This window comes from Chanos chanos, chromosome 6 (assembly GCF_902362185.1).
Source record: "Chanos chanos chromosome 6, fChaCha1.1, whole genome shotgun sequence".
NCBI classification, from domain to species: domain Eukaryota; kingdom Metazoa; phylum Chordata; class Actinopteri; order Gonorynchiformes; family Chanidae; genus Chanos; species Chanos chanos.
The window spans coordinates 33,385,566-33,410,347 of record NC_044500.1 but is presented as its reverse complement, the minus strand read 5'-3'; the positions used below and the strand labels follow the sequence as shown (position 1 = coordinate 33,410,347).

Below are 24,782 nucleotides of genomic sequence, written 5' to 3'. Positions count from 1 at the left end.
GCACAGCAGCTGCACCTCTTTTCCTACATTCAATACAACGCTCAGTTAATTATCTGTGGGGCGGTGTATATGACAGAAAAAAAAATGTTTGTGAAATAAGATAAAGAAATAGAATCTGTGATTTGGATACTAAGTGCGTGTGTGTATGTCGCTCAGAGTGATAAAGTGAGAGCGTGTCTATGCACCCATAGAGCTACACAATTAAGTGAACAGGCACACAGGCACATGTGCATGGTCTAATCAATTATGCATTTATTGCTATGAATCCATCCTGAGAAGATGGAACCTCAAACGCTTCAGATATTGCTGGCATAGTTAAAAAAAACCCCAAATTTCTTATTTAGCAAGTGATCCAGAGGCAAAGGGGCGTGTGGTCTCCGCATGAATACCAATCAGCGCTTAGCCTCAACCCCAAAGCTCTGCTCCTATATCTCCATCGCCTTTCTCAAGGTGTGCGACGCCTGATCAGAGGGGATTTTCATTACTTCCCTGCCTTTGAAAAACAGAGCAGAAATGCACATCAAACCTGCCCTTCAAAGTTTCAGCACAGATCAGAGAGACTGAACCTAAGCTTTTGGTTATGGAGGCACCTTAACTCTCATCGGTCTACCTTGCAGTATTTTCTCATCTGAGGAAAAACTTTGTCAGTATCAGACTGTAGCCTGTAGAAGGAGACCGACGTCAACAAAGCGCGTGTAAACCGCGTGTCTCTGCACAGAGAGAAAACGCCAGCGGAGGGTATAGGGTGTCAGATGCTGTGAGGCAGGGGGAAAGGAAAACTGCAGCTCTGACCACTAGAGAGTTTTGCGAGAGAAGAGTAGGATTTTACTCTGAATGAGGCTGAGACACTGAAAAAAAAAAAAAAAAAAAAATGAAGAGACAGACGTTTCTGGTAGGCATGCTGTGTTCCCTCTGTATAAAAAAACAAATAACAATTTTCCTGAACTGTCAAAGCTCTGCTCTGTGTTTTTTTTTTTTTTTTTAAATCAAAGGAAGAGAAATGTAGTATGGTCATCCACAGCCAGCACACAGTGAGCACGAGTTCAAAAAACACAACGGAGAAAAGTTTGCAAGACAGGATATGCTGACATATTGATTTTTTTTTTTTTTTTTGCTTGTTTGTTTGTTTTTCGATACAGTTCCGATTTGGGACTCTATCTCTTAATTTGACCAGACAGATGAAACAGGTAAAACAGTGCAAGGTGGACTTTGGAATAACAGAAATGCTTTATATTTATCAGAAACTACTGAGCAAGGTTCTTCTTCAGGTTAGTCAAATACAACACATTTCTCCTTCATGTTCTCCCAAAGGATTACCACAAATCTGCTTTCTGTAATGACTCCGTACACATGTGCTATTTCCGTGCAGGATCAGCCTAAAACCATAAGGATTTCTGTTCCATAAATCACGCAAGGGGGGAAAAATAATAATAAAACAAAGCTCATTCATGGAAAACGTCCATCGTTCAGCGAGCAGATGTCATTTTTTAATTTAAGCTCACTAATATTCCATTAAACTGTCAGCACTGACAGAGAGAGTCCAGGTTTTTTATTATTATTATTATTGACAACTTATTTATTTATTTATTTATTTATTTTTAGAGGTACTTTAGCAATTTTGTCTAAGCTTACATCTGGGCTTGAGCTGCTCTTTGCTCTATCATAATTTTCAAATGAAGGACAACACAATGGCTTCAAAAGACACATTTGGAAGGCAGAGTGTGAATAAGGTATGGGTGACATTTGCCAATTTGATTATTTCTTTCTTCTAGTAACCTCATTATGGAGTAGACTTCAATCAGCTCAGAGGTCGGTTTGACTGCAACTATGATTCTTTGATCCAAGCATGAGGAGTTTGGTCTTCACAGAACTTTACATCAAACTTTTTTGATCAAGTCGAGCGTTCGGATAAAGACTCAGCACCCTTCCCGTCAGACTTTCCGAAACGGAGGTGAACTAAATCTCCCGTTTACTGTCTACTGTCTACGTTGAGAAGCACATAGCATCGCCCCAGTCAAACTTGGCAAAATTGTATAGTGTACGGTACAGTTCGAGAGTGAACAGGAGACATAGTGTTGAAGTGCTTTTTTTTATTATTATTATTGGTCCTTCTAATATATTGTTGCTTCTTTTTCCTTTTTTTGTCCATCTTCTGTGTAATGGAGATTTTCACCAGGGACCAAAAACTATTTCACAAGAAATGTTTAAGAAAATCTAATCTTATAACCATCCACCTCAAAAAATGAAAAGTTTGAAAAGCCTTGAATTTGCAAATCGCAACACACTATAGATCCCTTCCTATTAACTGATTATTTTTTTTTTTTTTACCTTGTAAAACTGTCACATTTCACATTAACATGAAAAAAGTAAAATCCTCAAGTGACATTGGCTGTCTGTTAATTATAAAACTTTCTATAATAAAGACAGCACAAAATGCTAGAGAAGCAACACTTAATGTTCCCAGCACAGATATTAAGGAGAGTCTAGGGAAATTTGGAATTTTTTTCCCCCATTTTTTTCAAATAAAATTAATGTGACAGAGATGAAGGCTCATTGCACAGCAGTTCCAGGCGGACATCGAGAAGGCTGGGCCTGCATCTTAATTCATCAGAATGCTGATAGACTTTTCTTCAAGTAATCCTACCTCAACTGGGGTATTAGCAGCATCAGCTTCAAGATGCTCATTAAAGAAGAGAAGCAAGCACAGAGCTGTGGATGCAAGATCTTTTTTTTTTCCCTTTGAAATTTCAAGGGCAGCATGTGTATATGTCTTTGTCTATCATAACGCCCCGAAAGGAAATCCTAAGGTCCAGAACCTGACCCTTTGCACAGTGCTACTGCTACTCTCTCACACACGCATATACACAGGACACCCAGTGAAACACCAGTACCAATGGACGAGCAAAGCATGCCGGGGCCAGACTTTCCCAGCCCATGAGAGCAGCCCATGTGTCTTCATACAGTGGAAGAGGTCCATCAAACCCAGCAGTGATCCTCCACCAACCAACAAATAAACACAAACTGTGAGCATTACAATTTCGCAGCTAAGAAACTGTCCACTGGATTTGTCTAGACATTGGACTTGAAAATTGTCTGTTTTGGTAATTAAGGTAATTGATTACTCTATGATTTAATCACAAGTCAGACAGAAATCTGTTTTTTTATGGAGTGGGCGGGATATGTCACATGTGACACACAAACAAAGAACTCTTGGTAAATGGCACAGATCTAATGTGCAACCTAACATCAACATTAACAACATAATAAGTTACTGTCAAAGCATTAGGATATCACAGCAAACAAATGTATCATATAGCCTGAATGACGCAAGATTTTTTTTTTTTTCGTCTTTTTAATGAGATGGTAGTTTGCCCTTTAAAACCTTTCTTGCTTCAGAGTTGCTAAGAGTATTGCTAGTGCCGTTACTAAGTTAGCTCTAGCTTCACAATGACAATGCTAACATTTGTAGTACCACAACATCTGTTATTCATTTCCTTGTTCACAACTCTTCATACAGTCAAGCTCTTAATAATTTAGCTACTTATTTTTATTTCCGTTACATGAATTATTTTACTTTTTTTTATGCTGGAAAGCTGCAAGCCTTTCGCTACATCATACACACGATGTTTCTGAGGAACAACTTTGCAGTGCCCAGTAGGGCTTCTCCATATGTCTAGCATGTGCTGCCCTGTTCAGTCTGTGATTACACTGACAGGAGGTTTGGTAAAGCTGAATTTCATAACAATTTTTTTTTATATTTATAAAGTGAAAATTTATGTGCTTCATACATCCAAAAAGGAATAGACAATATCACCTCTCACAGGGTGTATTCATTTTTATTAACATTTTTACATAATTAATTATCTAAAAAATAAAGAGAATACTTTGGCAGGATGTCCAGAGTTAGGGGATCAGTTTCATTAGACATTTTTTTTTTGTTTCACGTTTCTAAACATGACAGATAAAAAAAGTTTTCATTTGAAACGTTCAGATATTCAAAAGTGAACAAAGGGAGAGGTTTGGGGGGAAAGAAAAGGCTATGAATGCAGCCTATCTACATACCTCCACAAAGCATGCTTGTCGGTAGACTTCTAACTTGCTTGCATAAACAATGATTAGATTTTGAAGTTTTTATGCAGTTTAAAAATGGTCCCTAAGGAATGCGCACAGCTATAACCCAGATCTTTCATCTCTGATTGGCCTATTCAGAGGTTTTATTGCATTGTAAAATATTGCAAAATAACACAAGTGATTTGAAAAGACATTGGGACAAATTCTTTGTGTACACCAACCATCGATGAACATTTTTTTTTCTGTCATGTGTGTTTTCAGATTAGAGCTATTAAAGTGTCAAAAAATAAATTCAGCTTCATCCTGGCAACACATCAGGCAAGTGATGTGACAGAGATGCATTAATGAATCTAAAATCTATGGCTTTAATTAGTACAGTACATTTAAGTCTGATTAGTCTAGCTCTCCCCCTCCCCTTTTTTTTTTTTTTTTTTGCATTTTGTTGCTCCTCAGGGGACATACCTCTGTTCTGCCCTCTGTCTATCCTCGCCCCTGAAGTCTAATCAAGAACTTCCCGTAAGGAGATCAGGGTTTGAAGGTTGTTGACTCTGTGTCTGAGGAGATAACCACCCAAGGTTCACCAACATTTGGCTTATGTCACTCCAACCTGAGCTTCAACCCTCACCCCCTGTCCCCCACCCCACTGACACACACACACCCATCACCCCCCCCCACTCACTGACACACACACACACACACACATCACCCCCCCCCCCCACTCACTGACACACACACACACACACACACACCCAACACCCCCCCCCCCCCCTTAACCCGTGTTTAAGGAGCGTATGGACGCAGGTGCTAATCTAAGGCTTATCGGCCACTCGAAAACGGCACCAGTTTTGGGCTTTCTTTAGACTCTCTGTCATGGCGGCTTGAGCAGGCATCGCTCCAGAGAGCGAAGCAAAGCTTGTTTTAGAGGGAGATAAAGAGGGCAGACAATAACACATCTCAAATCAATAGCGTCCTCTTTCCTCTATGCTCTGGAGATGCTACACTCCTTTTCTCATATTTTTTCAAAGATTGCTGTCATAAGCAATACGAAGTTGGGTACTGAAACTGGTAAAACTGGTCAGACATTTCATTTCAAATAGCTTCCACCTGGCTGGAAACGCAGAGTCTTGACCACAGGACGTCCGTTCCGTCCAAATGACGAATGCTTTGACTTTATGACATCAGGTTGTGATATAGCGTTAGAAAATGCGCATACAAATGAAGGCATAGGTATGCCTCTGACAAATAAAGTTCAAACTCAAAAAACTGCTCATTGGGATTTTGCACAGTGACAAATGAACCCACGCCCTCTTAAAAATGAGAATGGGTTATCTTGGCTGCCAGGCCACAAAAAAAAAAAAAAAAACAGAGGCTGAATGAGTCCTTTTGGGATACTATTTGGCATGCTATTTTATCCCTTTTCTCATTCAAATGTGCCTCAGGTCAATCTGGTCAGTTTCAATTTCAGTTTTCCATCCCGGGTCCAAGATCAATACCAATCAAAGCCGTGATTGCCCTATTGTTCTCTCTAATACTACAGCTCCTTTATTGACTCCATCTTCCATTTCCATCAGTGGCCACATCTGTGCCGTCCGTCTCTCTCTCTCTCAATAGATCACTCTGAAGATCGCTATCTGGCACTTGGGTAATGAATATCTTGTTTACAGGCAAGGAGCTTAAATGCTAAATTTCTCAGTGCTTTTACACATTACAGCCAATTTAATGTGATTGTCATCTCAATGAGAGTCTTTGTCAAATGCAGTGCTCTCTGCTAGGAAGCCTTTCAGCTTACGCTCTTCTGACCAAACTTACTAATACTTTGATCAATCACTGACCGAGGCTGCAGTTTTACGTAAACTAAAAAACGTTTGCTGATGCTAAATACTTGGGTCAAGCAGGCGACTGGACTCTTCTGCACAAGCTGAAGACAAACGTACTGATTCTAAAGGAGATATCTTAACCAGGCTAAGACCTGTTCCTCCATCAAAATGCATAGCACAACTTAGAATAATAGGTACAAAATCCATCAGCTACCTATCTTGTGACATCTAGTTCCTAAGCAGACATTAATTGTGAATGAGGCTGGAATGTATTGTACCAGGGGATTGCATGCATTAACAAAAAGGTCCAGTAATAAAACATAGAAATAAATTGCCTGCGCTCTGGAAAGGGAAACTTTCATTGGCTTCTCATAAGCTGACACACAACATTAACCGATGCGTATGCGTGAGTACACAAATATGCTCCCGGTACACAATGTCTCCCTTACACAAACAATTTACCTTACTCTTTAAAGTAATGTAGCGTATGCGAATCGTTACATAACATAACATCAGATATTGATCGCTGTTCAGGAAATATTAAACATGTTCTAAATCTGAGAACGGTGCTTTCTTTGATGTTTAACCGTTTGTTTGTTTGAGTGGTAAAAAATGATTCGTACATGTACAGGAAAATAGAAGGCTTCATATGTAGGCTAATAAGACAAAACAGTACTGAAATACGGAGAAATGCTCAAATATACGGACACAATCATGCAATAAACACACAAATACAAATGGAATAAGAACTGAATAATTCTTTTCAGATAATGCTAATCACGAACTTTCTCAGCTGCACTCTCTGACTCTGTTCTCTTTTTCTCCTCGGTTCTCCCCAAGCTAAACACAACTGTGCTTGAGCTCAAAGCTGATCCTTTAGCAACATCTCATAGGACAAACTCCTCCTTAACTTCTCCCAATCAATCCATTTCTTTTGCCTGCATGTTTTCCTCCAGGCCGTAAGTGCACAGAAAGTGAGCACAGAGGTGAGACATTTGAGGCAGTTTAGTTTTTTTTCTTTTTTGTTTAAATAAAAGTTTTAGTAAGTCTCTGACATCACGTGACCAATCCGGCCCTTCTAGCAAATTCAACACTACCAGATCATTTAGCCAGCACAGCCCCACTCTAGTCCAAGAGTGAAATGGCTCCCTCTTTATGTCTAATGTCATGAGACAGGCTTCAAGCAAAAGTGAAGTTTCCTTGAAAGCAAACACAGATGTGGCGTAATTGTGATGCCCCGTGGTAAGAATCGTAGAGCTGTGTGTGTGTCATCCCACTTTTAAACTTTAATTATGACAAGGAAAGATGGGTCTGACACAGACAGACTGTATTGTGAGTGCGGGTAATCTCAAGCAACTGAAGCACTTTGCCAAGACGTGAAACGCGTCTTAACCGCTACCCTCTTTCCTGACTTTGGAGGGACGACCATAACTACCACTTGTTTCTCTCCATGATGAATAAATCTTTTGATTATGCACAGTATCTCAATTAATGGTATCTCCCCCAATTTAAAGAATCTGCAAGGCAATGGCCTCTCTCTTAATTGCCACAGCATTTTTGAAAATAAAGGCATGCCTGATAAAACATGGGAGAAATGGGATATTAGCTTTGCTTCAAGAGCAAGCAAATTAATGCGCTGTCATCCTTCCATTGAAGTATGAAAAGGGCTGACGCTACCAAGCCTCCTGGGGCCAAGTTCTTCTTGTCTAGTAACACTTGTCCCAGAAAATATATGAATAAAATAAAAAATTAGGAGTGAGCTACATCACAGTAGCGTATCTCACGGCAAGCAGTTAGTACTACAGAATATTTTTCAGATTCTAAATTAGAACTTCTAATAGCACAAGAGAAACAAACAACATCTAACTATATTGTAAAACAACAATCACGGTCACACACTGCAAGCACCTTAATAATTAGGCTAAGATCATCTGGGGACCTTCACTGGTCAAATGAAAAGACCTATGTTTGGCCACTTGGGAAAGAAGGGGAGCAGTGGACCAGGAATCCTCCCAATTAGCTGACTCAAAACTATAGCTTTTCTTGACTCAACAAAGCAAAAGAACCAGGCTGCCTTGGGGTCCATATAGAGGACTGCCTAGCCTAAGTCCACTTCAAAGAATTTAGACATATATGCACGCGTGTGTGTGTGTGTGTGTGTGTTCTAATTCCCCTTATTCTAATTACACCACAATATTACTATACGCTTCTCTGTTACGCATTATATTCTTAAGCTGAAGGCAATGCAAGCTTAGCTCATTAAGTTCTATCATCGGCTTATCCATGTACATACAGAACATAGCATTTCCATCTAACATATTTTAATACCATAGTATCTCCATAAGGGATTTAAACCCACAGCCTTCTGGTCTGCACGGACAGCCACTAAGCCACAACAGCTTAACCACCAGCAGACAGCATGGCAAGAGACAGAGCAGGCATGTATATGTCTAGCCGCTAATTACACTGTTGAGCCAGTAACAAGCAGGCCACAGAACCTCTGTTACTTAGCCACAGCCTCTGAGCATTCATTAAACGACCGGGTCTTTGAAATGGCCTTGATCACTCAGCGCAAACATGAGAAGGAGTTAGACGGAAAGAAAGAGACGGGGGTGGGGTGGGGGGGGGGGGTGCTCTGTGGCTCCGTTGCAAAGGGGGTGAACCAGGAACACACCCTCGCTCACACCCACAGCAGCAGCCAACTCCGGGGCTGTGCTCAGAGTGCACTGTGTGTTGATTAGGCATGACAATGAGCTGCTGCTTCCAAAAATATGCCGTGCGTTCCACAGCTGCGTGGCCATGCATGAATAAACATGATCTGTAATGGAGCTGAATGAGAATGAGGCGATTTCTTTTTTTTTTAAAGCTGATCTAGGAAGAGGGCTCCTCTGCACCCTGACTAAAAGTCACCCAGTCAAAGAGAGAGCAGTTTCACTTTGAACATGGCTTACGCATAATGCTCCCACCGTTTCGCCTCTTTGATGCTGTTAGCGATGCGCTAGGACACGAGAGTTACAACTACATCATTATTGCCCAGATATTGTTCAAACATGCACTTTTCACTCAGACATTGTGTTAATTTGTCTGGAGGCTAGAACACTGTGACCTTCCCCAATTTCCACTTCTAAAACACCTGTGTGGTTACAAAATCCCTCCTTACGTCAGCAGGTCAGAATATCACATAATTTTTTTGCACAGCATGTGGGAACGCACAATGAAACGAGAGAGAAAAGGAGGTGGGGGGGGGGGGGACACAGGTAATATGTATGAATTGATGGAAGCAGAGTGGATTGGATGAGAGATGTCTAGTGAGCTGAACCACTCTTACTGTTGGTGTCTGTGTCATCGCTGACACCCTTAGGAGGAGCGTGGCCGGTGTAACCCACTGCTGTTCTGTACATTCGATCCGGATTACGCATTCTCTTCAGTCCTACAGGGGTCACAATGGAAAAGGTGAAAAAAAAAGCAGAATACGTGTGTAAAAAATGCTAATGCCACAACACATCTGTCAGCTAAAGATTTGACAATCAAGCCAGGCACAGCTGGGGTCAAGGCATCATTTGCAGTCCTCAACTGCTTCTGTTTTTAGATGTGTAGGTGTGACTGACTTTAATTTAAATATGGATCTCTGTATAGTCCAAACAACACTCAGTCAGAATTATACTGCCGCAGCTTATGTGATTATCTGATATAGCCTATCACGAAATCCACTTGGATTTACATGCAAATTCCAGGATGTAAATTGGTAATATTGGTTTTAAATAATTTGATCATTCAGAAAAACGAAACCACCCCAACATGCACAATAAATAAATAAATAAATAAATAAATAAATAAATAAATAAATAAAATCACAACCCAAATGTAGAAACATGTGGAAGTTTTCTACAGTAGAACGAACAGATTTGCCTTTTGAACACTGGCAGGTTGAAGAAAAGGGCTTATACTTCCAGGACTTTTCCTGTCTGGTGCTCTGTTCTCAACCCTTTTTGTGTTTCCCTGCCTATCTAGTGAGTGGCATATATCACTGCTCGTTTTCCTATGAGCTGTTCCTCTAATGGGCATAGTGAGAAAACTGGAGACAGAGTGGCTGCACCAATGCGTCCTCTCCTTCTGGTTAGCTGAATCAATCCATGAAATCAATTCTTTAAAACAGGTCCCAGAGAAGCAGGTGAGACCCTTTTCTGAGTGAGAGAGCAAGAGCGACAGAGGGAGAGAGAGAGAGAGAGAGAGAGAGAGAGAGAGAGAGAGAGAGAGAGAGAGAGCAAAAGAGAGAGCGAGACAGACAGAGAGAAGCCATCTTTTAATCTATACCAACCACACTAAATTCAATTAGCTTGGCAAAATTGCAGAGCTGATTCTGTACAGCACAATCTTAGACACTGGACTGTTGTCTAAAAGAGATGAGTGCCTGATAAGTTTGTTATTGTCCGTATTTATAAGGTTAAGCATTGATCAAATACACCCAGGTGTATATCTTTATCCCACACCAAGAGACAGTACTGTTTCTCTAGACCTGTACAGGGGCATGACTTCAGTATACAGCGGGGAAGTACATGGGCTTTCCAACATCTTTCCCAGTGCAAAGAGCTTTACAGACCTGCTGGAGATGAGCTAGAATACGCATGTGGAGAAACAATAATCAGATACAGTGTGAACAACTTCACTTCAAGAAGCACGTGAAAGTGAGAAAGAGCAGCCAGAGTATGGAGTCTCTGTATCCGCTGTAGTTTTTTTTAGGAAACGCTTCTGATACATTTAAAGGATATAGAGGAAGTTGTACAAGCATCTGCTCATCTACGTGACCTGCCATTAGGTTTGTGTGGACCCTGCGGGAGTTCTTTTCCTGTGCGGAAGAAGCATGCTGAATTGTCAGATCTGACGCCCCTGAACGCCAGCAGGAGACACAGCAATGTGGATACGTGTTACAACTTCAGGAGAAAGGGGTCAAGAGAGGAAATGGTTTTTACAGAGAGTTGAAGGTCTCTTGTGTGTGAAAATATTTCACAGACCTATCACATCGCTAGCAATAGTGTGAAATGTCTCTTGGCTTTTTTTTTTTTTATCAGTCCAGATTGGGGAAACACTGTATTACAGTTTGAAGTGTGCTGTGTGGTCTTGCCCTTCTCTGTTTTCATGCAAACATCTATACCTCAAAGACTGAACTCTTGACTCATTTTCTCTAGCTAAATCTTCAGTGATAGGGAACGTCATTATAAAAAGACAGCATGTCTTTAGCAGAGAGGACAGTGTATGTATGATGCAAGTTCAGCATAGTAAACATGTAGCACATTACTGCGTATCAGTGTATGCAAACATATAAAGGATTTGTACAAGGGAAAGTGCGCCCCATTATGGTACATGCTCCATGTCCCCTCACATGACTTTATAAGTCAGCAATACAGTACAGTAATGCAACACAACAGGATTTTAAAAATAGTTTGGTTACTTCTCAAAATGTACAGTGTGTGTGTGCATACATGTGTGTGAGTGCATGTGTGGGTGGGTAGGTGGATGTGTAGGGGGTTGGGGGGGCACTTTATATAGCTCAATATTGCCTCCTTGTGGATCTTATGAAATTTATAGTTCCATTTGGTCAAAACACAGATAACTGAACAATTCTTTGCCAACAAACATGAGGCTGCAAGTCTTAGACCTAAAATGTCTATTTGCACACACTATCAGTTCAAATTTTACAATGTCATCACAAACACCAAAGTTAAAGCATATACAGATGTGCCTTTGTGCCAAGAGAATTTGTTTTTACAGGAATAACTTCAAAACCTAAGTTTATTTCTAGGAAAAACTAAAGCCCACAATGAAGTTACAGCGTGTATTCACCTCAGTGGAAGGAACACAACTTCAAGCTGCGCCAGAGCAGTCCGCTAATTGATTTATATAAAGGTGACATTCTATTATATTTCGGGATGTATGCAATGCTATGGAATCAAACGTGCGCGCGCTGGATCTAAAGTAATTCAAATGCGTCGTCTCAAACAGGCTAGTTTTCATGATCACAGTGTAATAGTCATTTGAACTTCTCTTTGTCTCCACCTTGTGGCGATTTACACTAAATAACACTATAATTCAGGGCAACCTTATACTTTCCAGAGAAATTGGTCATTGGAGTCGCTGCACCTCGCTAAATGTGCACACAGTACATACGTGCATCTCAGTACTAACATCCTTATCGAACTGGCACATTAACCTTATAACCACGCTTAACGTACATAAACTCATGAATCTCTTATGCTCAAGACTATTTACTGTAGACTATTTTCCTTTTTCTTCTCCGCCGTTCATGCGAAGTTATACGAAATTATGGGCTAAAAGCGCGCGGTGCAACGACGAGTTTGCTTAAACATTTGCATGCGTGGATTCGTTTTAATTAATTCAAATGACGAGACGCTAATCTGCGTTTAACTGTCCCCTTGAACTCTTAACCAACCCGCTTAATTAAACTCTCTATAACATAAGTATAGTAAGGCTATACAAAGTTACCGACTTCTCTGTTCGTAAATATGAAATGTTTGTCGTTCCACTTTGGAAATAACTTTCATTTTCTGGTTTAACAACATTTACACTTCAGTTTTAATTTCACACACGAGCCAAAGGGCAAAGCAGATCTTGATAATAGTCTCCGAAAGTAAGCGGCACGATATTCATTTTACAGTACCATGAGGATTTTCAAAGCATTGCAGCATCTTTTCTGACTTGTGTTCTCCAGTCAATGCTTACGAATTAAGAACATTACTACACCACAATCTATATTTATCGCCTTTACTCTAAATCGCAGAGCGAACAAAACAACAAGAGTTGACCGCGTTTCACTTCAAAATGCTATTTCCTCTCTTGTCAGCTACGGAGTAGTACCAGTGTGAAGGAATCCCACTCCAGATCAAAACCGAGTAAATTCATGCGTTCACAGCATTTCATCTGGTGCTTATGTGCATAGCTCAATACAGAAAAAAATATTTTTATTCCTCTACCCTTGGCTTTTGCTAAGTTAAATCATTAGAGGTGTCATAATGTTACTAAAAATGCCATTATAGCGTCTATTACAGCGAGTGATGAATGCACCTGATTAGCAAACTCCATTCCTGTTATTTTCAGTGTCTGCTTTTAATCGCTATCTCAGGGATGGCTAGCTAGCTGCTTTGAGTGGATGGCTGTACGTAATCTCATCAGCGTTTCAGCGTTTGAAATTTCATGTTAAACATAAGGCAAAGCAAAAATGTCACTGGCTCCACGTCACTTGCTCCCGTCGTCTTTTCATCTGAACCTTAAATCTAATAAATTTTGATCTGGTCAAAAATGAAGAAATAATCCAGTTATTTCTCTCTTACCTTCCGGCTTGTTTTCGGCAGCCATTTCCCCTCCGCGCGCCACATCCTCCTCCTCCTCCTCGCGACCGGGGGGTACCACGCGCGTTCACGGCGAGGACAGCTCAAGGAGGGGGTGAGAGGGAGAAGGCGAGCCCAATAAATGCACGTCTACTATTGGTCAGAAGTCTAACAACTGACATAGGTATTCAGTGATGCCTCATGAATTCACAAAATCCATATACCCCCTCGTCCAACCCGGCATGTCATTGGACAGTTTTTATTAAGGGACACCTCAAAAAAATCTTACAACCAATGGACGTTACGCAGCGACTCGGCCCCCTCAAATTATAGAATGCAGTAGGACTGTGCTATTTGAAAAGTAGAACTGTATATTTAGGTTTGTAATGTTCCCGTTGACTGGTGTAGCCTGTCTTGCAGGGTTCCATTAGGATCCTTAAAACAATAATGCTTATGCGACTTGAGACCCTTGAAATTTACGGATTTTGCAATACAATATTTTTCAAATTCACGTACTACGATCGTATTTGCTCAGTTCTGGTTATACTTGACGATGAATAGAATGACACGAACATATTCCAGTTAATGTGATGCCATTCGTAATAACCAGCATCAAATTGCTACAAGACTCGAAGATGTTGAACATGAAAGCGTTAAAATTAACTATAATAAACTCCACCTTAAATGTTATGTTCAGACGAAGGGCACCATCAAATATACCCAAAGACACAGTGTTGCCGTTTAAGAGAAGATGGGACACTTCGCTTCGAATTGGCCGTGAACACTGCTTGTGATCAGTTACACCGATTTAATTTAAAACACGTCAGTGATCTTGACAAGATAACGAAATGTTTTTGGATCGTGCAGTGAATTTGCATGCTCGTGCATGAGTTATTGAGCGCTGTTCTTTTTTGAGTGCTGAAAAAGAGTGGTGCTGAAAAGACAGCTCCGCTCTCCGGAGAAAGACGGGTGGCAAATGCTACCGACCAAGCGCATTTTTCTCTACGTTTATCTGAATCAAAATAAATACATGCCATCACAGAAGATGGTAAGCTTGTCAATAAATCTGTTATATGGCTGTTCATGAGAACGTCCTAATAAGAAGAACATATTCTCCTTACATAAGACTCCACTTGAAGAATTCCACTGACGCGCGCGCGCACGCAAGCTCTCTCTCTCTCTCTCTCTCTCTCTCAGACACACACGCACACTTTTTTATTGAAAAACGAAACTATAGAAAAAGAAGACACCCCAAATGATATATTCCCTAATGATTTTATGTCTGATTCTTCAACTAAATGCAAATTTTAAAAAAAGGAAATGTAATTTTCAGTTTTGCAAACGCCAGAACAGCTGAGCAACTGCTATGTGTGTGTATGTATGTGTGTGTATGTATGTGTGTATATATATATATATATATATATATATATGTATAGAGAGAGAGAGAGAGAGAGAGTTTTCGATATGAGATAACCGCGAGTCTCTCTCTCTCTCTAACTCTCTCTCTCTCTCTCTCTCGCTCGCTCTCTTTCCGTACGTGTGTGTGTGTAAAAATTGTAACATCAGAAATACATTAAGTCAAAATATAAATTAATATGAACGGGCCTAAATAAGGATAAATGAATAGGCCTACATGAGGTTCAGTAGAACCAGGCACATTTACGAAAAAAACACGCACTGACTTCTAGTTCACTGACTAATTAACACATTTATTTACACATGTAACTCTTTCTCTTTTCCGTTTTATTTGACACTGGGAAGGATGCGTCTAAACCTCCCCGACACACGGTGGCGGAAAACTTGTGGAATTCAAATAACGCTGTACTGGTCACCGTACTGTGGAACCAGGGGGCGGAGCCAAGGGCAGTGAAAACATGGCGGCGGCCTTCGAAAATGAATTGGACAACGATGATTATTATTCCTTGCTTAATGTCAGACGTGAGGTAAGGAAATAAGTGTGCTTGTGAGTAAGTTGGCTCAGTATATTTTGGATGTTCTATTTAGCCACTCCAACACAATGTTCAGCAGAGGCTTTCAATGTCGGATGACACTTCTCTGATCTGATGGTCAGCTATATAACTGTAATCGATGCGCCGCTACATCCCGCATTGATCTAAACACCAGAATACATGACAAAATGAAGCCTTCTACGAACCAAGAGCTACGCGCGTGTGCTCTGGATAATGTCTAAGCACAGACATAACACATTACAAGCCCGTGTCTCTTCGTTCGGTCTTGCTTTTTTTAATCAGTGCTTGGTGAAGTTTGCTTGCTTTGCAGTTGCAACAGCCAGAGAAAGTCAATTAATTAAATGTGATATTAATATTGAATTAACTTTATGCTCCTTTCAACTCCCCTCAAGTTGCTAGTCTGTTGATATAATTTGTTTTATATTACACGGTTTCATAAAGCGTAATCGAATTGACAGAATTGACCTCAGGGAGATCTAATGCTTATTTTCCATCGTTATTTTCCATCGTTAGCAGAGGTGAATTTTATATTCCGTCATATTTAACTGTAAGTGTTCACTGAGAAACATTTGTAAAGAAAGCTCCAACGCTCCGTTTGTAAAGAAGATTCAAACCTTGTTTTGCCTTCAACACCTCCTGGTCTTTGGGTATACCAACAGGCAACACAGGAGGAGCTGAAGGCTTCGTACCGACGGCTGTGCATGTTGTACCACCCTGACAAGCACAGGGACCCTGAACTGAAGAGACAGGCTGAGCAGCTATTTAATCAGGTGCACCAGGCATATGAAGGTAATTATTCATGATTTCATACCAATACTTGCAGCTGATATTCTTGATTGCAGCGCTTATTAACTGAGAAAGGATCGTATTGTACTAGCAAACAAAAGAACAAGTATTCCTGTAATCATCTGAAATATCAAGATGCAAGTTAATGTTTGGGAGTTCGGAAAGTTTTGTCAAAGTGTAAGCCCATTAGAACAGAGGGTACGAGAACAAGTACTTCTGCAGCTGGTGCTGTTTGCTACTGTATATGGTTTCTCTGGATAGAAATGCAGGAAAAAATTTTCTCTTGATTCACTATGGTTTCTTTTTGGGCTTCCAATAGTTAATATGAGCAGAAGTCAAAATATTGAATATTAAAAAAAAAATGCACTTTTGCTCAGTTCTCAGTGACCCACAGTCCAGAGCTATTTATGACATATTTGGGAAGAAAGGCCTAGAGGTGGAAGGCTGGGAGGTACGTGTCAGTCATGCAAATTTAGTAATTGCTCATATTCAAAATGCTACATTTTCATGTGCTACTCCACCAGTGAAATGAATAATTTTTTATTCATCTCTTATTTTTGTAGGTGGTGGAAAGGAAGCGGACACCAGCAGAGATAAGAGAAGAGTATGAGCGTCTGCAGAGAGAGCGAGATGAGAGACGACTTCAGCAAAGGACCAACCCCAAGGTAGCTTAGCGTGCTGAACCAGCTGTACTCTCAGTAATTACACCCTCACAGCACATCTAAGACCGGCTGTCCTAACCACTCTTTATTTAACCATAACCATATGAGCTATATTTAAAGACAGAATCCCGAGTTACGGCTGGGAGCTTTTTTACCGTTGTCTTCTCCCATCCATTAATCTCCTCTTCCTCTTTCTCACACAAATCTGTCTTTGTCAAGGGTAACCCTCTTAGGTACAGCTCTTCTATGAACAAATAGACTTAAACCTGTGTGTCTTCATTCAGGGGACCATAAGCGTGGGTGTGGATGCCACTGACCTGTTTGATCGATATGAAGAAGACTACGAGGATGTGCCCGGTGGTGGCTTTCCTCACGTTGAGATCAACAGGATGCACATATCACAGTCTATAGAGGTAAACAGGAGTGCATCTTAATGTTTTGTGACATACAGGTTACAGCGATAAGTACATACACAAATGGTTGTTTTCTTTTTGCAGTAGCGAATCGCATGGATGTAAGATGTAAAGGACAGAGTTAAGGGTTTTTCTCTTTTTATGGCTTTCAGGCACCTTTAACCACAACCGACACAGCTGTTCTCTCAGGCTCCCTGTCCACGCACAATGGGAATGGAGGCGGCAATATCAACCTCTGCCTGCGGCGTGTCACCTCGGCAAGGGGTTGGGGAGAGGTAGGATCCTCCTGAGTTTCTCTTCACATTATTATCATCATTACATTTATATGTAGAGGTCAAAGATTTAATATCCTCTTTTGTTCCCTATCTTGCTTTTGCGTGGACGTTTTCAGTTGGAGTTTGGCGCAGGGGACATCCGAGGACCTCTCTTTGGAATGAAAGTGTTCCGTAATGTCACAGCTCGCTGGTGGGAATCCCTTTGTTGATGTATCGTAGTTATTTTGATAAATGCCATATGACCAGAGTGTGGTTTGCAGTGTGATTAAATGCATAACCATAGTTCAACAACCCGTTCTCTCCTCTTGTGTTTGCCCTGTGTCACACAGCTTTGTGACTGCTCAGTGTGGCTTACAGTTCTCATCCCGTGGTGTACGGCCTAGTGCCACCACCATGATGGCTCGGCACCTTGACCAGAACACTATGGGCTATCTGCAGTGGCGCTGGGGCAGCCAGTCAGCCATGACCACCAGCATTGTGAGAGACACCAAGACCAGCCATTTTACCCTGGCCCTGCAGGTGAGGCCTTTGGAGGGCGGGGTCAGAGATGCAATCTCAGAGAATAATGACTGTGAATAATTGGTGCAAAAAACTTTAATGAAGCCAGTTAGACTTGGTCACTGGTTTCACGTCTATCTTCCCCTTGCTCTTTAGCTCGGCGTCCCTCACTCATACCTGATGATGAGTTACCAGTACAAATTCCAAGATGATGACCAGACCAAGATCAAGGGCTCTGTCAAGTATGGATCATATTCATAGCATTGAATTTAGAAATCTTAGTAGTCACGTAGAACTAATACCATAAATGTTAAATGCAGCTCTGTGTAGCCTTCTTAAGTGAGCTACATGCACTGTTTGTGTTGTAGGACTGGGTTCTTTGGCACAGTGGTGGAGTATGGCGCTGAGAGGAAGATTAGCCGACACAGCGTACTGGCAGCCACTGTCAGCATCGGCGTGCCCCAAGGAGTCTCTCTGAAAATCAGGTCCATGTCATTGGCTGCACTCTCATAGACACTGAAGAGATATTGTTCTTCTGTTTATAGCTCTATGTGACATTGTTGATTTACGCTAACGATCGTCTTTACAGGCTGAACCGAGCAAGTCAGACCTACCTCTTCCCCATCCACCTCACAGAGCAGATACTGCCCAGTGCGGTGTTCTACGCCACTGTTGGGCCACTGGTCGTCTACCTAGCTGTCCAGAAACTTATCATTACACCTTATGTACGAGCCCAGAAGGAGCAGTAAGTAATATGCAAGCACTGTATTTTTTTTTTTTTTAGATTGTTTGTTTATTAGCAGGGTGGATCTCTCTTCTGCACAGCGAGATTGCAGCTTACAGATATAACTCTTACATAAATGCCTGTGACGTCTTTACTCAGTTGTGACCTGTCTTGTGATATTGCGCTTGATGGTTCCCATTTATTTTGGTGTCCTGGCTTCTTTTCCTCATGAAGTCTTGTTCCTGTGTTCTCCTCCAACAGAGAACTGGAGAAGCAGAGAGTAGACTCTGCATCAGACATTGCCAAGAAGAAGCAGGAGGCAGAATCTGCTGTGAGTGTCATAGCAGTTTTTGACTGTTTGTCACCAAGCATTACAGAGAGAATATCGTGGCAAATACTGAGTGTGTGTGAGAATCTGTGTCTGTAGTGGTAAGTATATGCACAGTTTATTTGATAGCTGCTTGGCTAGAAGCTGTAAGCCTGAGTGAAAAAGATAGAGGCCCGCGCACTGATTATGCTCCAAACGCCTTTAGGGTAACAAACAAACAAAATAAAATAGACACCTTTTTGATCCCGCTGCATCTTTATGAGTCTAATGAGTAAGTGTTGGCGTGCCCATACGTGGATGTCAACAGTCGTCTGATTCATCAGGCCTATATCATCGTTGTAGGTGGGACTATAATATAGACAAGCAGGATTTCTGGCTCCTCTGCTGAAGAAGACAGTACTAGTATACGCATAATGAACAAACGTATATTAGAGACAGTTGAAAGTCCACAAGAAATGGTCACAATTAAAACCAAAATGAACATTTACAGATACGAGTTTATGTCATATTCCATTAGGTCCAAATTATTCCCATATCCAAAAGAGCACTTGTCGTGACACCTTTTTTGGTTGATTGTCACCTTCTTGCCTGTTGTTAGCAACCTCTTCAATGCCAAAGGATCACAGAGAGGACATATTAGGAAAAAAAAACACAAAAAAAAACGCTTTTGTCCCCATTCACTATGATGACACGTACTGAGTATTGGATGACTGTCGTTGTCTGTATGTATGGGCATGTCTCCACTAGTTAGACCTGATGAAGATCCAGTCACCTATTTTGTTTGTGTTTTATTACATTAACAATGTTGAGGACATAAATTAGTGTGTTGGTCTTTATCCTTTTTCAGTCAAACGCTGTATCTAAAAAAGAACAGGGGAGGAGAAGAAATGTGCTGCGTGTCTGTAATGTGTGCGTGTGTGGGGGTGGATCATTTGGATTTAAAGACAGGGTGTTGTCCCGTGGAGACACTTACGTAATTCAGCGGCTTTACCTGCAGGTTTTGCTGATGCAGGAGTCTGTGAGGAGAATCATTGAGGCAGAAGAGTCTAAAATGGGTAAGTCAAGTGCTGATATATTAAAGACTATGTTTTTACCCAATTTGTTAAGACTGGCTTATTTAAGAGTACATCGTAAATAGTAAATAAACTGGAGTAAAATAAAAAAACTGTTTGGGGGTTTTTAAAATACTCTTACAAGTTATATAACAAACAAGTCCAAGGTGAGCAAAAGCTTTGATGCAATTACATTTTGCATTTTGTTGTTACCATACCATCTAATTAAATATCAGTGAGATTTGCAGACATTACAGCATAACTATTCAAAATCATTGCTATATCAGGAAACATAAAAATGGTGCATTGCTTTCATTTTTACTGAAACCTAAAAAAAAGAAAAAGTCATATTATTTTCCACTCCCTCCAGTAATATTGTAATGGATCAATATTTTGGTTACATGTGATAATATTACTGCACTGTTACGCAAGAAGTTTAAAACGATATTATGTTTTCAGGACTTATTATTCTTAACGCCTGGTATGGCAAGTTTGTGACGGATAATAGTCAGAAGCATGAACGGGCAAAGGTCATCGACGTGACAGTGCCTCTGCAGTGCCTGGTAAAAGACTCCAAGCTCATCCTCACAGAAGCATCAAAGGTGTGTGGTGCAGCTGGTCTGACAGCAATGAGTCTGCAGTCAACAGAAATTCTCAAGCCAGTATGACCTATACCTATGCATTCACTTACTAACATAACCAGTGTTTTTTTTTTTTCCCCTGTTTGCCCTGCAGGCAGGTTTGCCTGGATTCTATGACCCATGTGTGGGAGAAGAGAAGAGTTTGAAACTGCTTTATCAGTTCCGAGGTGTGATGCATCAAGTCTTGTCTGGGGACACAGAGGCTCTGAGGATACCCAAGCAATGTGAGTGGAAGCGCAAATTCGCTGCTAACTTTTTAAGCCGTTATATATTCAATTTGTATGATCCCAGCAACTGAAAAATTCGTGTCTTTTGTCTCTCTTGTGGTACAGCTCACAGAATAGATGCGGACACCTAGGAGCCCTCAGCAGAACGGGCTAGCGGAGTGATGGACAGATGCACATAAAGGGAAGGACGGATGTCAAAGTGACGAGGTCTGAAAGGCTGTCCTCAGGATCTCATCTCATGTAGTCAACCATGTGTAACCTCCTTTTTATCTTCCCCTTGTTTTTTTTTGTTGTTTTTTTTCTTCCCCCCATAACCCAGTAGGACATCCAAGATAACCAGGTACTCGGACGCATCTCAAGCACACTTGTGAAATCCAGTGTTAAAGCCATGTCAAATTGATTTGGAGTGTGGGCTCAGGTGTGTATGGTTGTTGTTCACTGACAGGTGTGTGTGTGTGTGTGTGTGTGTGTGTGTGCTGATGTCATGAGGACCATATTGCACTCCTTTAACCCTCGTATTGATTGGTATGAGGGTTAAAGGAGTACTGTGGTCTGTACTTGTGTGAATTTTGGTGTAAGCACATGGCAAAATGCTGTGATCTTTAGATGTACTGACTCTGAGACCCTATACAGCCTGTGTGCAAGTCAGAAGCTGCTCATGTAACCATGAGCAAACAGAGTGGGTTACAATTAAAAAAAAAAAAAAAAAAATTCCAAGAAGTCCAAACTTTGAATTTGAATTTGAATACCTCCAAAGTCCAATTACACTAGATGTCATATTCATAAGCATGCCATCTGATTGTGGTGTAGTAAATCTGAATTGTTATATTTTCATTCAGAGAAAAAATCTAATCTTATCAAGCGGCTGTTACACAATATTGTGCGGCAGGTGTGGTTTGTATCATCAGATTTTTTTAATAATAATTCTTCTGTTCCCCTCTACCACAGACTCATTATAGAGTCGAGAGTCTCATTAGAGACTCATACACAGCTTTTCATTGTGATCCAGTTGCCATATTGCCATAGTTATGCATGGGAGTAAACAAAATAAAAACAAAACAAAACAAAAACGTCCAGTAGGAATCATAATAAGATGTTTAGAGGCGGAAAATGTTCTGTTTGATTATGGACAGTACTGTTTGCACCAGAGTGTTTGCCTTGAATACAGTTATTTTGCTGCTCTTTTCAGTTTAGTGGAGTTGTGTTGTAATATATGGCTTTGAGAATGTAGCAACATTGCACAAAAGGCATTAGAGCAAACTAAAGGAAACCTCAGACAGGTCATTGGTTCATACAACACTAACTGATATGTTAAACAAATACATGCAGATTATAACGAGACCGAGACATCAGTTTTATGGGTCCGGTCAGTCGTGCTAAAGTACTGATCCATATGTAGTGTCATTTTAATGTGCCATTGTTCTGTTTCTTCATTTTTTTCATTTCTGTTCATTAGTTCTGGACTCCATACCTCGTTCCTCTTTGTATTGTGTTTATATATACATGTAGATACAGAAATGTGTATATATTCATATATATATATACATATATATATATATATATATAATTTCTGTGTCTGTAGACATTATTAACTTACCGTCTGTGACAACTGTGAAATGAACAGAGGGCAGCTGCCCATGAATTCAAACCTAGTACAACACTACCACTAGATATACTCTAAGAGATAATGAGATAAGAGATCAGTTCACCAACGTGACTAATTAGTTCATACATATCCATTACAAAAAAAAATAAATAAATAACAGGCCTTGGTACTTCAAAGGATCCTGGCATATTTCAAGAACAAATTCAAATTCCTGGTGACGCAGGAACTGTCGTCAGTGCAATAACCCTTGAACATATGAACGTTACATATGTGACACCATTTTACTCCTAAACCTTTTTCACTCTCTCCTTTACATACTTGTCTGACGTGGTTGCAGCTGTGTTACATTTAATCTGTATCTCACGTCGCAGTTGCTGAAACTGAGACTAAGTTGAATCAAAAGGGCAAAATAAGTTCTCTTGTACTTTCCATGCATGCATCATCAGTCGTTCAGTGTATTTCTTCTCATCATTGTTTCTGTGGCTGGGTCAATCCGGTCATTTTCTTACTAAAGCTGAAAGAGCCCTGTCCAGTGTCACATTCCTATCTGTACTGTAAACTGATCTTGACAAATCTACTGTACATGTAGTATGAAGGTATGTAGTAAACTGATGAGTAATTTAAAAATTAAAGAGTAAAGAAATAATTTACTTTCTTGTCTGTGTGTTGAGTATTGTTTGATGATCGCCAACAGTTCCAATCTTACTCAAAAACACTGTGAAGGTCTGGGAGAAAGAATTAAGACTGTTTTCTGTCATGTATTGTTTTTTTTTTTTTTTTAATCATCAATAGCTCTTTATTTACAACAGTGTAAAATATACAGTTTCACAGAAACAGCCCTCTTACTGGCCCCAGTGCTCCTACAAGTCCCATTAAACACAACCTATTCTCCACACACATCTCTAAGGAACCAGAGAGGAGAGAACAGGCTTAAAAACAACATCTCAATGGTAGACTACACAAACGGTCATTATGATAGTACAAACAGGAATGAGCAGCACCCAAGGTATAAGAAACCTTTGATGATATCTGTAACATCCATTATCTGGTAAATGATTTGTCAATTAATATAAACATATAGGAGCAAGGCTGGGGTCAGTTCCATTTTAATCCAGTACATTAAGAAAATTAAACTGAAATTCTATTCACTTATTATTTTTTAATGGATATTTTTTAGTTCGTGAATACAATTTCAATTCATTCCAAGTTTAGCGTGAACTGACCTCATCCTTGTGTCGGAGACAAAAGAAGTGAAATGCTGAAATGAGTTGTCTTTCACTATTACACATGCTCCTTCAACCTAAAACTCACAAAGACTCTGAACAACCTCTGTAGGAGAGACAGACGTGTAATCCTCAGGTGCCTGTGCAGTGGAGAGTCAGGTTTCCTGCTTAACACCCCACTACTGTTACCAGCCCAAAATCTAAGGCCACTGAGAGATACTCCCACTGATACAACAGAGGTGAGAGCATGTGTAGCCCATCCCAAAACTTAAAACCTTGCTTTCACACCAGACATGACTAAGGTACCTAAATTCTTTTTTTTTTTTCCCTCCAATAGAACTTGGTGACTGAAGTGACTGGGTTGAGATCAGGCAAAATGAGTCAACTTTATGCAAATGACTACTGATGTGGGTAAACCATAACCAGCTCAACGAACAGAAAAAGGGAAAAAAAAAAAAAACGCACTACCACTCCTTTTGCTCCGCAAGGCCTGCACACCTGTGTTGTGTCAGGTGTAAGTGCATCAGGTGGGCTGGGGACATATAAATTAAACAGCACTGAACAAAAAAAAAAGAAAGAAAGAAAGAAAGAAACCTGTTACATAACCATCAAGAACACTCAAGCAACATAAAACACAATATGGTTTGTTCAGAAAACTTGGCCAACACCGTTAATGTATCGTCATTTTTCTCTCTCCGATAACAAAATACATATGCATTTGATTGATTTGTGACTCTAAAATAACATCAAACAAGACAAATAAAGTTTAGTAGAATTTTGTAGCACTTAGAGAAAGGTCACTATACCTCCATGGTTAAAGTGAATAATTGCTATGCTTTGCAGTATCTTAATCCTTTAGAGTATGTTGAACACAGACACAAAATTAGAAAAACTTTGCAAGAGGCATTGTTTTTTTTTTTTTTTTATAATTTGTAGACGTGTCAAACATACTCTGCCATCTTAAACAACCAAGAATTTCAACACAGGCTAAAAATGGTCAAGAGCTGGACTACTGACAAAATATTTTGACAGCACATACTATGGAGTACATCAAAGCAGTACTGTGGGCATGAACAATTTTAACTTCTCTCGATTTTAAAATGGTTTCCATTCAAAAATATCCTCACCAACTGGATAGTCATCTTG

General features: G+C 40.3%; 2 protein-coding genes across 2 annotated transcripts in view; one reads left to right on the top strand and one right to left on the bottom strand.

Annotated features, from left to right (window-relative positions):
• camta1b (calmodulin binding transcription activator 1b) overlaps nucleotides 1–13,259 on the bottom strand; it is a 211,043-nt gene extending 197,784 nt beyond the window's left edge. The window contains exons 1-2 of the mRNA XM_030777032.1: nucleotides 13,235–13,259; nucleotides 9,217–9,318 (exon numbers count right to left, since the gene is read on the bottom strand). Coding sequence (XP_030632892.1) covers nucleotides 9,217–9,318; nucleotides 13,235–13,259 — 127 coding nt within the window. The remainder of the gene's footprint in view (nucleotides 1–9,216; nucleotides 9,319–13,234) is intronic.
• Nucleotides 13,260–15,097: 1,838 nt separating this feature from the next.
• Nucleotides 15,098–20,989, top strand: dnajc11b (DnaJ (Hsp40) homolog, subfamily C, member 11b). Its single transcript, XM_030777764.1, has 16 exons — nucleotides 15,098–15,174; nucleotides 15,861–15,990; nucleotides 16,365–16,438; nucleotides 16,551–16,652; nucleotides 16,934–17,062; nucleotides 17,215–17,337; nucleotides 17,454–17,527; nucleotides 17,667–17,856; nucleotides 17,992–18,077; nucleotides 18,204–18,320; nucleotides 18,425–18,580; nucleotides 18,821–18,890; nucleotides 19,885–19,942; nucleotides 20,399–20,541; nucleotides 20,675–20,804; nucleotides 20,913–20,989. Exons 1-16 carry the CDS (start codon nucleotides 15,106–15,108, stop codon nucleotides 20,936–20,938), a joined length of 1,677 nt encoding a protein of 558 aa, XP_030633624.1. The 5' UTR covers nucleotides 15,098–15,105; the 3' UTR covers nucleotides 20,939–20,989.
• Nucleotides 20,990–24,782: the final 3,793 nt, after the last annotated feature.